Genomic DNA, 13,899 nt, shown 5'->3' with positions numbered 1-13,899 from the left:
CTGTTACATGAACTGAACTCGGTTTAATATGGTGAAACTATTCCTTTTTTTCTCAAAATAAAAATGGAAGATAATAGTCAAATCATAGTAGTCAAATCATAGTGTACAAGCAGGTGAGCTGGTTCTACTTTATCTGTAAAATTTCTGGTGTTTTGTGGAAAACTGAGCGAGACGGAGTATAACACATCAACGCCATTACTCATAAATAGACAGGCTAGAAATGTTTTAGCAATTACATTTTTGGGGTGAAGCTTGCAGTCAATTTACACTCCCTGTTCCACATAACAAGCTTCTATTCCCTCTGTAACAAGAGGATTTATGGCTGATTTAAGATTAAATCGTCAACCATGTTACAGTCAACACTGATACGGTCAACCGTGATACGGTCAACCCTGCACTTAATATAGTATTGTTTTTTTTTAACATCTCGAGATGGGAAATGTAGTTTTTTATGAAGTTGAAAATGTGTTCTTTATGATAGAATGTTAAAATGAGGTGAAATCAAGTTTTTGTTGTTGCGAGTTACACTCAAAAGGCACTGAATTGGTTGAATGGGTAGAGTAGAGAGGAGGAGAAATGGAAATGGGAGAGAAAAAGGGCTGAGAAAGCAGGGCTTAAATTGATGGAGCTCAACTTCCTCCACAACAATGTTGGTGTGTTTATTCATTTTCATCTCTCTCTCTCTCTCTCTCTCTCTCTCTCTCTCTCTCTCTCTCTCTTTCTCTCTCTCTCTTTCTAGGTTTGTGGATGGTATTGAGACAGAGAGCAGTGTGAACTCCTCCCAGAAGTTTGAGTTTAGCTCCAGGCTGGTACACAGTGGTCAACCATCCCCAGGACTAGGTAATACAACATTTTGTAGCGATTCCTATGTTGTTGATGTAAAGAATATTTGTTAGTCCGTAATGTGTAATGAGGAGCAACCCGACGCTGCACTTGACACATTTATGAAATTGCGTATCCCAGTTACTAATAAGCAGCAACCATTAAGAAAATTGACAACAAACTTTCAGCATGCTTATAGGGAAGGACATTCAACAAGCACACCACTTACACAAATGATGATTGGCAGAGAAATTTATGCTAAAAAAGATTGTGGGGGCTGTTTTTTTAGACTTTGGTGCGGCTTTTGACATTATCAATCATAGTCGGTTGCTGGAAAAACTTGTGTTATGGCTTTACACCCCCTGCTATAATGTGGATAAAGAGTTACCTGTCTAACAGAACATAGGGTGTTCTTTAATGGAAGCCTCTCAAACAAAATCCAGGTAGAATCAGGAATTCCCCAGGGCAGCTGTCTAGGCCCCTTACTTTTTTCAATCTTTACTAACGACATGCCACTTGCTTTGAGCATATCCAGTGTGTCTATGTACAGTTGAAGTCAGAAGTTTACATACACTTAGGTTGGCGTCATTAAAACTCGTTTTTCAACCACTCACAAAATTCTTGTTAACAAACTATAGTTTTGGCAAGTCATTTAGGACATCTACTTTGTGCATGACACAAGTAATTTTTCCAACAATTGTTTACAGACAGATTATTTCACTTATAATTCACTGTATCACAATTTCAGTGGGTCAGAAGTTTACATACACTAAGTTGACAGTGCCTTTAAACAGCTTAGAAAATTCCAGGAAAATGTTGTCGTGGCTTTAGAAGCTTCTGATTGACATCATTTGAGTCAATTGGAGGTGTACCTGTGGATGTATTTCGAGGCCTACATTCAAACTCAGTGCCTCTTTGCTTGACATCATGGGTAAATCAAAAGAAATCGGGCAAGACCTCAGAAAAACAATTGTAGACCTCCACATGTCTGGTTCATCCTTGTGAGAAATTTCCAAACGCCTGAAGGTACCACGTTCATTTGTACAAACAATAGTACACAATTATAAACACCATGGGACCATGCAGCCATCATACCGCTCAGGAAGGAGACTCATTCTGTCTCCTAGAGATGAACGTACTTTTGTGCGAAAAGTGCAAATCAATCTCAGAACAACAGCAAAGGACCTTGTGAAGATGCTGGAGGAACAGGTACAAAAGTATCTATATCCACAGTAAAACAAGTTCTATATCGACAAAAACCTGAAAGGCCACTCAGCAAGGAAGAAGCCACTGCTCCAAAACCACCATAAAAAAAGCCAGACTACTGTTTGCAACTGCACATGGGGACAAAGATCATACTTTTTGGAGAAATGTCCTCTGGTCTGATGAAACAAAAATAGAACTGTTTGGCCATAATGACCATCGTTATGTTTGGAGGAAAAAGGCAAGCTGAAGAACGCCATCCCAAACATGAAGCACGGGGGTGGCAGCATCATGTCGTGGGGGTGCTTTGCTGCAGGAGGGACTGGTGCACTTCACAAAATAAATGACATCATGAGGCAGGAAAATGATGTGGATATATTGAAGCAACATCTCAAGACATCAGTCAGGGAGTGAAAGCTTGGTCGCAAATGGGTCTTCCAAATGGACAATGACCCCAAGCATACTTCCAAAGTTGTGGCAAAATGGCTTAAGGACAACAAAGTCAAGGTATTGGAGTGGCCATCACAAAGCCCTGACCTCAATTCTATAGAAAATTTGTGGGCAGAACTGAAAAAGATTGTGCGAGCAAGGCGGCCTACAAACCTGACTCAGTTACACCAGCTCTGTCAGGAGGAATGGGCCAAAATTCACCCAACTTATTGTGGGAAGCTTGTGGAAGGCTACCTGAAACGTTTGACCCAAGTTAAACAAAATAAAGGCAATGCTACCAAATACTAATTGAGTGTATGTAAACTTATGACCCACTGGGTATGTGATGAAAGAAATAAAAGCTGAAATAAATCATTCTCTCTGCTATTATTCTGACATTTCACATTCTTTAATAAAGTGGCGATCCTAACTGACCTAAAACAGGGTAATTTTTTCCTGGATTAAAAGTCTCCAAGTCCAGAACAGACTATGGGAGGCGCACAGTACGACATAGAGCCATGACTACATGGAACTCTATTCCACATCAAATAACTCATGCAAGCAGTCAAATTTGATTTAAAAACAGATAAAAATACTGGAACAGTGGAGGACTGTGAAGCAACACAAACAGGCACAGACGCATGATAACATATTGTGAGAGCTAACAATAATATGCATGTCAATCTCTCCAGGCTCAAAGTGGAGGAGAGATTGACTTCAACACTACTTGTATTTGTGAGAGGTATTGACATGTTGAATGCACCAAGCTGTCTGTTTGAACTACTGGCACACAGCTCAGACACCCATGCATACCCTACAAGACGGGGGCAGGGTAGCCTAGTGGTTAGAGCGTTGGACTAGTAACCGGAAGGTTGCAAGTTCAAACCCCCGAGCTGACAAGGTACAAATCTGTCGTTCTGCCCCTGAACAGGCAGTTAACCCACTGTTCCTAGGCCGTCATTGAAAATAAGAATTTGTTCTTAATTTGTTCTTAACTGACTTGCCTAGTTAAATAAAGGTTCAATTAAAACATTTTGTTTTTTAAATGTCACCAGAGGTCTCGTCACAGTCTCCAAGTCTAGAACAAACTATGGGAGGCGCACAGTACGACATAGAGCCATGACTACATGGAACTCTATTCCACATCAAATAACTCATGCAAGCAGTCAAATTTGATTTAAAAACAGATAAAAATACTGGAACAGTGGAGGACTGTGAAGCAACACAAACAGGCACAGACGCATGATAACATACACACACGTACAAATGGATTTTGTGTTGTAGATATGTGGTAATAGAGTAGGGGCCTGAGGGCACACACTTGATATGTTGTGACATCTGTTGTGAATGTATTGTAATGTTTTTAAAATGCCTTAATTTAGCTGGACTACAAGAAGAGTAGCTGCTGCCTTGGCAGGAACTAATGGGGATCCATAATAAATACAATCTTCTCCCCACTAGTCTGTTGCTGCTCTCACTATCCAACACATATTTTAACAAGGAACTTACATCTCTCTGTGTGTGTGTGTGTGTGTGTGTGTGTGTGTGTGTGTGTGTGTGTGTGTGTGTGTGTGTGTGTGTGTGTGTGTGTGTGTGTGTGTGTGTGTGTGTGTGTGTGTGTGTGTGTGTGTGTGTGTGTGTGTGTGTAGGGATCCTGGAGCAGTCAGATATCAAGCAGAGTGTTTCTAAGCTGAGTGACGAGGTGAGAGGTTGTAGTTAGGTATCCTAGAATCCATGAATCAACATAAACACACAGTAACATAACATATAAGACACCTAACTCTCAAGTGTCTGTCCGTCTTGTCCACAGATGAGCACTCTCTCCCAGCAAGTCTCTCATCTCAGCCAGGAGCTAAAGGAAATGACCCGCCTGCTCCGGCCCCTCCTCCTTGTGGCGCCTCAGCCAATCCTGACAGCCATAACGCCCAGCCTGACTCCACCCCCCAGCAGTGCCAACAAACCATCCTCCAACACACCTCTGGTGGTCCCACCTCCAGCCCCGCCCTGCTCCCCGTCGCCCCACCCCCAAGGAACGCAGTCCTGCTCACTATTGGACATGGACAGTGCTGACACGGGGAACGTGGGCTTGCCAAGTTGCCTCCTCCCAACCCCCCCTCCACAGAGGCCTCCAGCCCAGACCCAGTCTCCAATCTCCCCAGAGAGAAGTTCTAAGGACTTACCCCAGTCCAACCCCCCTTCCCCTGGGACAGAAGACATGAGGGGGTCACCCCACCTCTCCAACCACACCACCTCTAGCAACAGTTTCCTTCCCTCTGCCCAGGACAGATGTACCCTAGCCTCTGGCACCATGTCCCCCTCGCTCTCTTTCTCCTTGTCCCTCTCCTCCTCCCCCTCCTGCTCTCCCTGCCAGGGTCCCCATCACTCACGATCTGGTAGCCACAGCAGGGGCCTGCTCCCCCCGCCCCCCTCCCAGGACAACACGCCCCCGCCTTCCTCCCATTGCTCCGCTCCTCCGTCACTCAGCTCCTCACCTGGAGACCATAAGCTGAAGTTGGTCTTCCCCTCTTCCTACTCCACTCCCCTCATCCCTCCCCTCCCCTCTCCTTACCCCTCGACCCTCTCCCTGGGCCCGTTCTCCCTGGACTCTCTGAGGGGGGAGACGCAGAGGGGCACCAGGCTGGAGGCAGGACACCTGGCGCTGGAGATGCAGGAGAGGGGAGGAGAGAGGGGGGAGAGACGCTCCCAGATGATGGAGCACATCAGCTATATGGACGAGGAAGGGCCAGCTCTGTGACAGAGAGGCAGATGACATGCAAGAAGAAACAACAGAGACAGAATGAAGAGAAGAGAGGAGAGTACGTAGCTCGCTCGTCCACAATGCAACATTGAACCTGTGAGACAGACAGGCAGACAGACAGAGATCAAAATGACTATAGGTGGAAACCAATAGCATCACTGAAAAATAACCCCACCAGGACAGTAGCAAGACACCAGTTCTAACAGTACTCTGATCAGGCACTCTGGTCATGTTAAAGCAACACATCCTCCTCCGTCTATGGACTTCATGATGTCATAAGTGAAATGTGCATCCTACTCCTCTTCTTGCCAAATGTTCCCAACCAACCACCCCTTCATGACATCACAGACAGTACATAGGACTGGGAATGTAAACCTTAGTTCAACCTCTGTTGTGTGGTTTCAAAATTATACTAAAATCTGTTGCTTGAATATCAACCACGGCTGACTTCAAATGAGGAGTTCATTTAACTTCAACTTAATGTTTCTTCAGAGTTTCTCTGCTACTTGTTATATGGGGGTGATTTGTTACATACATCTCCACAAAGAACACACACACTTGCACTGTGGTTTCACATTATGTGACATCCTATAAGTCTCAATCCAGCCTACACACACAATCAGTTCTGTCCCTCCAACAAGTGGCCATATTCAACACAAGACAATCAGAGAGCTTACAAAACACATGGAACCAACCAAAACATGAAGACAACACCGCAGTAGGTCTGCAGGTAGAAGGGAGGGAGCCGGTGTGCCACAGAGGCCAGGTTTAGGTTTAAAGAAGCCATGCATACGGGTGGGTGAGTGGAATATACAGTAGGTCTATGAGTGACAACCAGACTGTACAGTGAATGAGTTCCCACATCAACTCCAGCTTTAGGCATCCAGCCATTCGTGCCTTCTCCTTGGAACACACACACCGCTAGTCGTATACATCATATCATCCACACCTGGTGATTATGTTGTGATTTACCGTTGACCATTAAGCCATTGACCATTACGAACGCCTCACTTTTATTTTGAAAGTCATTTATTTTATGTAGAATGTGTGTTAAAATCTCCTGTTGGACTCGGGTGTTCTGGCCTTTTTTCGTCCATCGCTAGTTCAACCAGAGACATCTCAGCGTCATATCAAAGCCCACACACAAGCACACCAGTGGAGGCTGCTGAGGGGAGGATGGCTAATAATGGCTGGAATGGCATAAATGGAAACAAACACATTTTATACCGTTCCATTCACTCCATTCCATCCATTAAACTCAATTCAAGCCATTATTATGAGCCGTCCTCGCCTCAGCAGCCTCCACTGAAGCACGCACGCACGGACACACACACACACACACACACCTGCCATGTCCGCAGCATCATCTGCATCCCATGTTTAAGTGTCAACCTCTGGATGGAGCAGGTTTATCCTACAAAGACACAAGGCTCAGACATTGCTGAAGTGGTCAGAGTACTAATTGTATGAGCATTGTCTGGTGCTCGGTGTACTAGGTGCACTAGAGTTGTTTTGGGGGGCACAGTCAGATTGAGATACTGGTTTCTATTTTCTGTAACGGGATGAGGCTGAGGATGAGACTGAGGATGAGGCTGGGGATGAGCATGCGTGAAGATGTGTTGGAGGAGTGGCACACAAAGGGTGCAAGTCAGGGGTCAAGATGTTAATGCTTGTCACAGCTAACTGCATGAGGAATGTGCTTGTTTCAGAACGAGGGGAGAGGGGGTGGGCTTACTGTGCTGCCAGAGGTTTGGACAGGCTTAAGATGTATTTTATTAACTCTTACCAACTTTCCCAGAAACACGATACAACAATAAACAAAGTGTTGTTTTATAAGATCCACGCTTCTGTAATGTTTTGTACCCGACTCTTTGTCTGTGATGTGATGTTCAGTGGTTTCACATCCCATTTCCAAGTTGATTTAATCAACCAGGGTAATACCCTTGTAACCAGTGAACCTCCAACTGATGCACACGTTCAGTTGTCACACCTGGGACTCGTTTTTCACCTGCCCCACATTGATAAACAACTTTGCTGTACCTCCACCTTGTCCGAGGACAAAAAAAAAACAGTACTCACTGACCAAGTCCATCTTTCAGGTCTGCATATCTTTCAAAATGGTAAGATTCATTCTATCAGAGCTTCAGTAAGGTTTGAAACGTCAGGGAGAGGAAAAGTTTAGACGATTCTGAGAGGAACAAACCAAACGGCTAAAAGCAAAGAACATTTAACATTTGATCCTGTTATGGATCCATCTTAGAGCCTCCTGAAAGGTAACAGACTAGAGAGTGTCAGAGTCACCCACCGACACTATAGTGACCCTCTACGGGCCGGTTCAGAGTCACTGACACTATAGTGACCCTCTACGGGCCGGTTCAGAGTCACTGACACTATAGTGACCCTCTACGGGCCGGTTCAGAGTCACTGACACTATAGTGACCCTCTACGGGCCGGTTCAGAGTCACTGACACTATAGTGACCCTCTACGGGCCGGTTCAGAGTCACTGACACTATAGTGACCCTCTACAGGCCGGTTCAGTCACCCACTGACACTATAGTGACCCTCTACGGGCCGGTTCAGAGTCACTGACACTATAGTGACCCTCTACAGGCCGGTTCAGAGTCACTGACACTATAGTGACCCTCTACGGGCGGTTCAGAGTCACCCACTGACACTATAGTGACCCTCTACGGGCGGTTTCCCCAGATACAGGTTAAGCCTAATCCTAGACTAAGAATTATGCTCAATGGTGATTCACCATTGAAAGTGCTTTTTAGTCCAGGACTAAGATTAATCTGGGTCCAGTCCATCTACTACCATTGGGTTAACTGCCTTGTTCACGGGCAGAACGACAGAGTTTTACCTTGTCAGCTCGGGGATTCGAGCTGACAACGATCTAACCACTAGGCTCTAACCACTAGGCTGCCTGCCGCACCCCACAAACGTGTCCTCTCGTGACATAAAGTCATTCAAATAATAATAATAGTAATATCAATAATGAATAATTAGCTAAATTTAATGCAAGAGGAAGTGATGCTCCCACAACCCTGCCCTCTCCGTCAGAACCTTTAGTCCGAACAGTTAACCCACTGTTCCTAGGCTGTCATGGTAAATAAGAATTTGTTCTTAACTGACTAGTTAAATAAAAGGTTGAAAACATGTGTTTATATTTTATTGACCACAGGATCCTCCCATTGTTGCTCTGTTCACACCATAGAAACACACACCCTACTTCCTGTAGGAACCAGGATCAGAGACAGGAAGAAAACAAAGAGATGAAAAATCCCAAAAATATATTTATATGTTTATATATATTTACGAGGTTTGTATACACACAAAAAAAGAAACCACCACACATTTCAAAATTAACAGTCTTTTTTACCCAAACGTGTCCTCTCGTGATATAAAGTCATTCAAATAATAATAATAGTAATATCAATAATGAATAATTAGCTAAATTAAAGCAAGAGGAAGTGATGCTCCCACAACCCTGCCCTCTCCGTCAGAACCTTTAGTCCGTCAGAACCTTTAGTCCGTCAGAACCTTTAGTCCGTCTTTAGTCCGTCAGAACCTTTAGTCCGTCAGAACCTTTAGTCCGTCTTTAGTCCGTCAGAACCTTTAGTCCGTCTTTAGTCCGTCAGAACCTTTAGTCCGTCTTTAGTCCGTCAGAACCTTTAGTCCATCTTTAGTCCGTCAGAACCTTTAGTCCGTCAGAACCTTTAGTCCGTCTTTAGTCCGTCAGAACCTTTAGTCCGTCTTTAGTCCGTCAGAACCTTTAGTCCGTCAGAACCTTTAGTCCGGCTCTGTGACGTCTTTCTGTCCATCTCCTCCATAACGAGTCCAAAAGCACCAAGACCTCCTGGCCACAAGGTGGCGTTGTGCTGCGATGGCTGGCTGCTGTGCTGCACATGACTAATCCTTTCTTCCTTCACATCAAGTCCAAGAAGCAAAAACAAAATCTTCACCTCTTTGCATAAAAAAATAATAATAATAATGAAACCTTGGTGAGCAGCAAGCACTCGTTTCCCCATCCAACCGAGTCTTAAAGTCTCCGGCTGGGATGGAGGTCAGTATTGGGGTGATGAGGTGGAAGGGGACTCTGCCTCTGCAGCTCAAAAGGTGTCTTTGTGCAACCAAACAAAAACGGAAGATTAAAGTGAAGGAGATCAGAACAAAACAATGGCAGCAAGGAGGCAGGTCTCCTCCTGGCAGGTCTCCTCCTGGCAGGCGGTTGGTTTGTTAGTTGTGTTGTTAGGGGAAACAACATCTGAGACTGCCCCCGCGGGGTCACGCCAGATAATGCTGCATCGCTGTTTTCGCCCTGAGAGAGACGGAGAGAGTCAGTACACTATCCTATAACATAATGAGCGCGCACGTGTGTGTATGTGTCACACCTTTCACAGAGGTTGGGGTCTAAGGCCTGCGTGAGTTTGTGCAGAATGTCTACAAAGCCCAACTCCCTCAGCTTGTCCTGACGCTCCTGGCAGCCTGAGAACAGAGACACCGACGTAGGAAGGTTAGAGGGGATGATGTTGGACCCGGAGGCAGAGACCAAGTCCAACAGTAAAGCATTGAACATTACATAACAACGGAGCTTGTGGAATGTTGAGTGGAATCACAGATGAAAACCAGGGATGTAATGGAGCGTAAATACATTAGTGTATGTTACAGACCGTGCTTCATCTGCACTGCAGTTCAGATTTCTATTAACTTGATCCACAATCTTTACCACTACATCCACAAGAACCACGAGCCCTTTCCTAGCTAACCCCCAGGTACCCCCCCCCCCCCCCCCTCCCCCAACATGTAACAACCTGTCATGGCATCGGCCTCACTGCCCTCCTCATTCCAGATCAGGTTGGAGATACAGAATGTTGCTGCCAGCTGCAGCTTCGCATTAGAGTGACCCTGAGAGGACACCACAGAGAACTGTTCTCAGTATTTGGTTTAGATGTGTCAATCATATACAGTACCAGTCAAGTTGACACACCTACTCATTCAAGGATTTTTCTTAATTAAAATAAAATTATTATCCACATCGTAGAATAGTGAAGACGTCAAAATTATTAAATAACACATATGGAATCATGTAGTACCCCAAAAAAGTGTATTTCTTTTTCTCAAATATATTTGAGATTCTTCAAAGTAGACACCCTTTGCCTTGATGACAGCTTTGCAGCACTCTTGGCATTCTCTCAACCAGCTTCATGAGGCAGTCACCTGGAATGCATTTCAATTAACAGGTGTGGAACAATCAGTTGTGTTGTGATTGTTTTGTGACAAGGTAGGGGGGGTATACAGAAGATAGCCCTATTTGGTAAAAGTCCATATTATGGCAGAAACAGTTCAAATAAGCAAAGAGAAATGACAGTCCATCATTACTTTAAGACATGAGTGTCAGTCAATCCGTAAAATGTCAAGAACTTTGAAAGTTTCTTCAAGTGCAGTTGCAAAAACCATCAAGTACTATAATGAAACTGGCTCTCATGAGGACCGCCACGGAAAAGGAAGACCCAGAGTTAACTCTGCTGCAGAGGATAAGTTCATTAGAGTTAACTGCACCTCAGATTGCAGCCCAAATAAATGCTTCACGGAGTTCAAGTAACAGACACATCTCAACATCAAATGTTCAGAGGAGACTGTGTGAATCAGGCCTTCATGGTCGAATTGCTGCAAAGAATCCAATACTAAAGGACACCAATAAGAAGAGACTTGCTTGGGCCAAAAAACACAGACAATGGACATTAGACCAGTGGAAATCTGTCCTTTGGTAGGATGAGTCCAAATTTGAGATTTTTGGTTCCAACCGCTGTGTCTTTGTGAGACGCAGAGTAGGTGAACGGATGTGTGGCTCCCACCGTGAAGCATGGAGGTGGTGTTATGGTGTAATGGTGCTTTGCTGGTGACACCCTCATGATTTATTTAGAATGCAAGGCACACTTAACCAGCATGGCTACCACAGCATTCTGCAGTGATACACCATCGCATCTAGTTTGGGCTAAGTGGGACTATCATTTGTTTTTCAACAGAACAATGACCCAACACACCTCTAGGCTGTGTAAAGGCTATTTGACCAAGAAGGAGAGTGATGGAGTGCTGCATCAGATGACCTGGCCTCCACAATCACCTGTCCTCAACCCAATTGAGATGGTTTGGGATGAGTTGGACCGCAGAGTGAAGGAAAAGCAGCCAACGATTGCTCAGCATATGTGGGAACTCCTTCAAGACTGTTGGAAAAGCATTCCTGGTGGTGCTGGGTGAGATAATGCCAAGAGTGTGTCATTAAGGCAAAGGATGGCTACTTTGAAGAATCTCAAATCTCAAATATATTTTGATTAGTTTAACACTTTTTTGGTTACTTACATGATTCCATATGTGTTATTTCATAGTTTTGATGTGTTCACTTATTCGACATTGTAGAAAATAGCAAAGATCAAGAATAACCCTTGAATGAGTAGGTGTGTCCAAATGTTTGACTGGCACTGTATGTAAAGAGACGGTGAAACTCATTCTAAATAAACATTACCCCACGTGGATACAAATATCAAGGTTGGCAACAGAGAGTTCAGTGAACCTGAGAACAAACCTATATTTTACTAGTAATTGCTACAGTGGATCATGGAGGGAAGAGATTCTACCATGTAATATTTGATTTTCTGGAGGATGTCGTCATTGGTCATGATGAGTTCCTTGGCTGTGTTGCCATCGGCAATATTGGCTAGGATGCAGAGTGTCTGAAATATAGAGAGCAGTTAAAGGTTGTGTTCCACTGCCCAGGCGTAGCTGACGCATGCCAGATCGTACACCACCTGGATAGGTATTTTACGTACCAGCTAACCACATCATATGTTACAGCAATCTGCTTACAGCAATCTGTTACACAATCATTGGTTGATGCATGCAATGTCTGAGCAGGGGAACCTGTTCTGACCTACAGTATGTTTAGGGGGTCCTACAGTATGTTGAGGGGTCCTGCCTGCTCCTTGACCTACAGTATGTTGAGGGGGTCCTACAGTATGTTGAGGGGGTCCTGCCTGCTCCTTGACCTACAGTATGTTGAGGGGGTCCTATAGTATGTTGAGGGGGTCCTGCAGTATGTTGAGGGGGTCCTATAGTATGTTGAGGGGGTCCTATAGTATATTGAGGGGGTCCTGCAGTATATTGAGGGGGTCCTGCAGTATGTTGAGGGGGTCCTACAGTATGTTGAGGGGGTCCTGCAGTATATTGAGGGGGTCCTGCAGTATGTTGAGGGGGTCCTATAGTATGTTGAGGGGGTCCTGCAGTATATTGAGGGGGTCCTGCAGTATGTTTAGGGGGGGTCCTACCTGCTCCTTGACCTACAGTATGTTGAGGGGGTCCTACCTGCTCCTTGACCTACAGTATGTTGAGGGGGTCCTACAGTATGTTGAGGGGGTCCTACAGTATGTTGAGGGGGTCCTACCTGCTCCTTGACCTACAGTATGTTGAGGGGGTCCTACCTGCTCATTGACCTACAGTATGTTGAGGGGGTCCTGCAGTATGTTGAGCGGGTCCTGCAGTATGTTGAGGGGGGGTCCTACCTGCTCCTTGACCTACAGTATGTTGAGGGGGTCCTACCTGCTCCTTGACCTACAGTATGTTGAGGGGGTCCTACAGTATGTTGAGGGGGTCCTACAGTATGTTGAGGGGGTCCTACAGTATGTTTAGGGGGTCCTACAGTATGTTGAGGGGGTCCTACAGTATATTGAGGGGGTCCTGCAGTATATTGAGGGAGTCCTACCTGCTCCTTGACCTACAGTATGTTGAGGGGGTCCTACAGTATGTTGAGGGGGTCCTACCTGCTCCTTCACCTACAGTATGTTGAGGGGGTCCTACAGTATGTTGAGGGGGTCCTACCTGCTCCTTGACCTACAGTATGTTGAGGGGGTCCTACAGTATGTTGAGGGGGTCCTACCTGCTCCTTGACCTACAGTATGTTGAGGGGGTCCTACAGTATGTTGAGGGGGTCCTACCTGCTCATTGACCTACAGTATGTTGAGGGGGTCCTACAGTATGTTGAGGGGGTCCTACCTGCTCATTGACCTACAGTATATTGAGGGGGTCCTACCTGCTCCTTCACCTACAGTATGTTGAGGGGGTCCTACAGTATGTTGAGGGGGTCCTACCTGCTCATTCACCTACAGTATGTTGAGGGGGTCCTACCTGCTCATTCACCTACAGTATATTGAGGGGGTCCTACCTGCTCCTTCACCTACAGTATGTTGAGGGGGTCCTACAGTATGTTTAGGGGGTCCTACAGTATGTTGAGGGGGTCCTACCTGCTCATTCACCTACAGTTTGTTGAGGGGGTCCTACAGTATGTTGAGGGGGTCCTACCTGCTCCTTCACCTACAGTATGTTGAGGGGGTCCTACCTGCTCCTTCACCTACAGTATGTTGAGGGGGTCCTACCTGCTCCTTCACCTACAGTATGTTGAGGGGGTCCTACAGTATGTTGAGGGGGTCCTACAGTATGTTGAGGGGGTCCTACCTGCTCCTTCACCTACAGTATGTTTAGGGGGTCCTACCTGCTCCTTCACCTACAGTATGTTGAGGGGGTCCTACAGTATGTTTAGGGGGGTCCTACAGTATGTTGAGGGGGTCCTACAGTATGTTGAGGGGGTCCTACAGCATGTTGAGGGGGTCCTACAGTATGTTGAGGGGGTCCT

At 45.5% G+C, this 13,899-nt stretch overlaps 2 protein-coding genes across 4 annotated transcripts in view; one reads left to right on the top strand and one right to left on the bottom strand.

Moving 5' to 3' along the window:
• kcnh3 (potassium voltage-gated channel, subfamily H (eag-related), member 3) overlaps positions 1 to 7,044 on the top strand; it is a gene marked incomplete in the record, with an annotated part of 212,318 nt that extends 205,274 nt beyond the window's left edge. The window contains 3 exon segments of the mRNA XM_031805813.1: positions 740 to 840; positions 4,104 to 4,156; positions 4,265 to 7,044. Coding sequence (XP_031661673.1) covers positions 740 to 840; positions 4,104 to 4,156; positions 4,265 to 5,209 — 1,099 coding nt within the window.
• Positions 7,045 to 8,251: 1,207 nt separating this feature from the next.
• armc8 (armadillo repeat containing 8) overlaps positions 8,252 to 13,899 on the bottom strand; it is a 30,030-nt gene continuing 24,382 nt past the window's right edge. The window contains exons 19-23 of one of the 3 annotated variants that reach the window (XR_004205638.1): positions 11,852 to 11,947; positions 10,028 to 10,121; positions 9,608 to 9,701; positions 8,723 to 9,534; positions 8,252 to 8,279 (exon numbers count right to left, since the gene is read on the bottom strand). Coding sequence is in view for 1 of the 3 variants with exons in the window: in XM_031805814.1 (XP_031661674.1) it covers positions 9,501 to 9,534; positions 9,608 to 9,701; positions 10,028 to 10,121; positions 11,852 to 11,947 (318 nt within the window). In the remaining 2 variants the exon portion in view is untranslated. Of the gene's footprint in view, positions 8,280 to 8,370; positions 9,535 to 9,607; positions 9,702 to 10,027; positions 10,122 to 11,851; positions 11,948 to 13,899 lie in introns of those variants that run through there. The other 2 variants (XM_031805814.1, XR_004205639.1) reach the window with 2 other exon arrangements.

Source organism: Oncorhynchus kisutch, linkage group LG26 (assembly GCF_002021735.2).
Source record: "Oncorhynchus kisutch isolate 150728-3 linkage group LG26, Okis_V2, whole genome shotgun sequence".
In the NCBI taxonomy this organism is placed as follows: Eukaryota; Metazoa; Chordata; class Actinopteri; order Salmoniformes; family Salmonidae; genus Oncorhynchus; species Oncorhynchus kisutch.
Note: the sequence above shows the minus strand (reverse complement) of the source record. Positions and strands in the feature narration are given on the sequence as shown.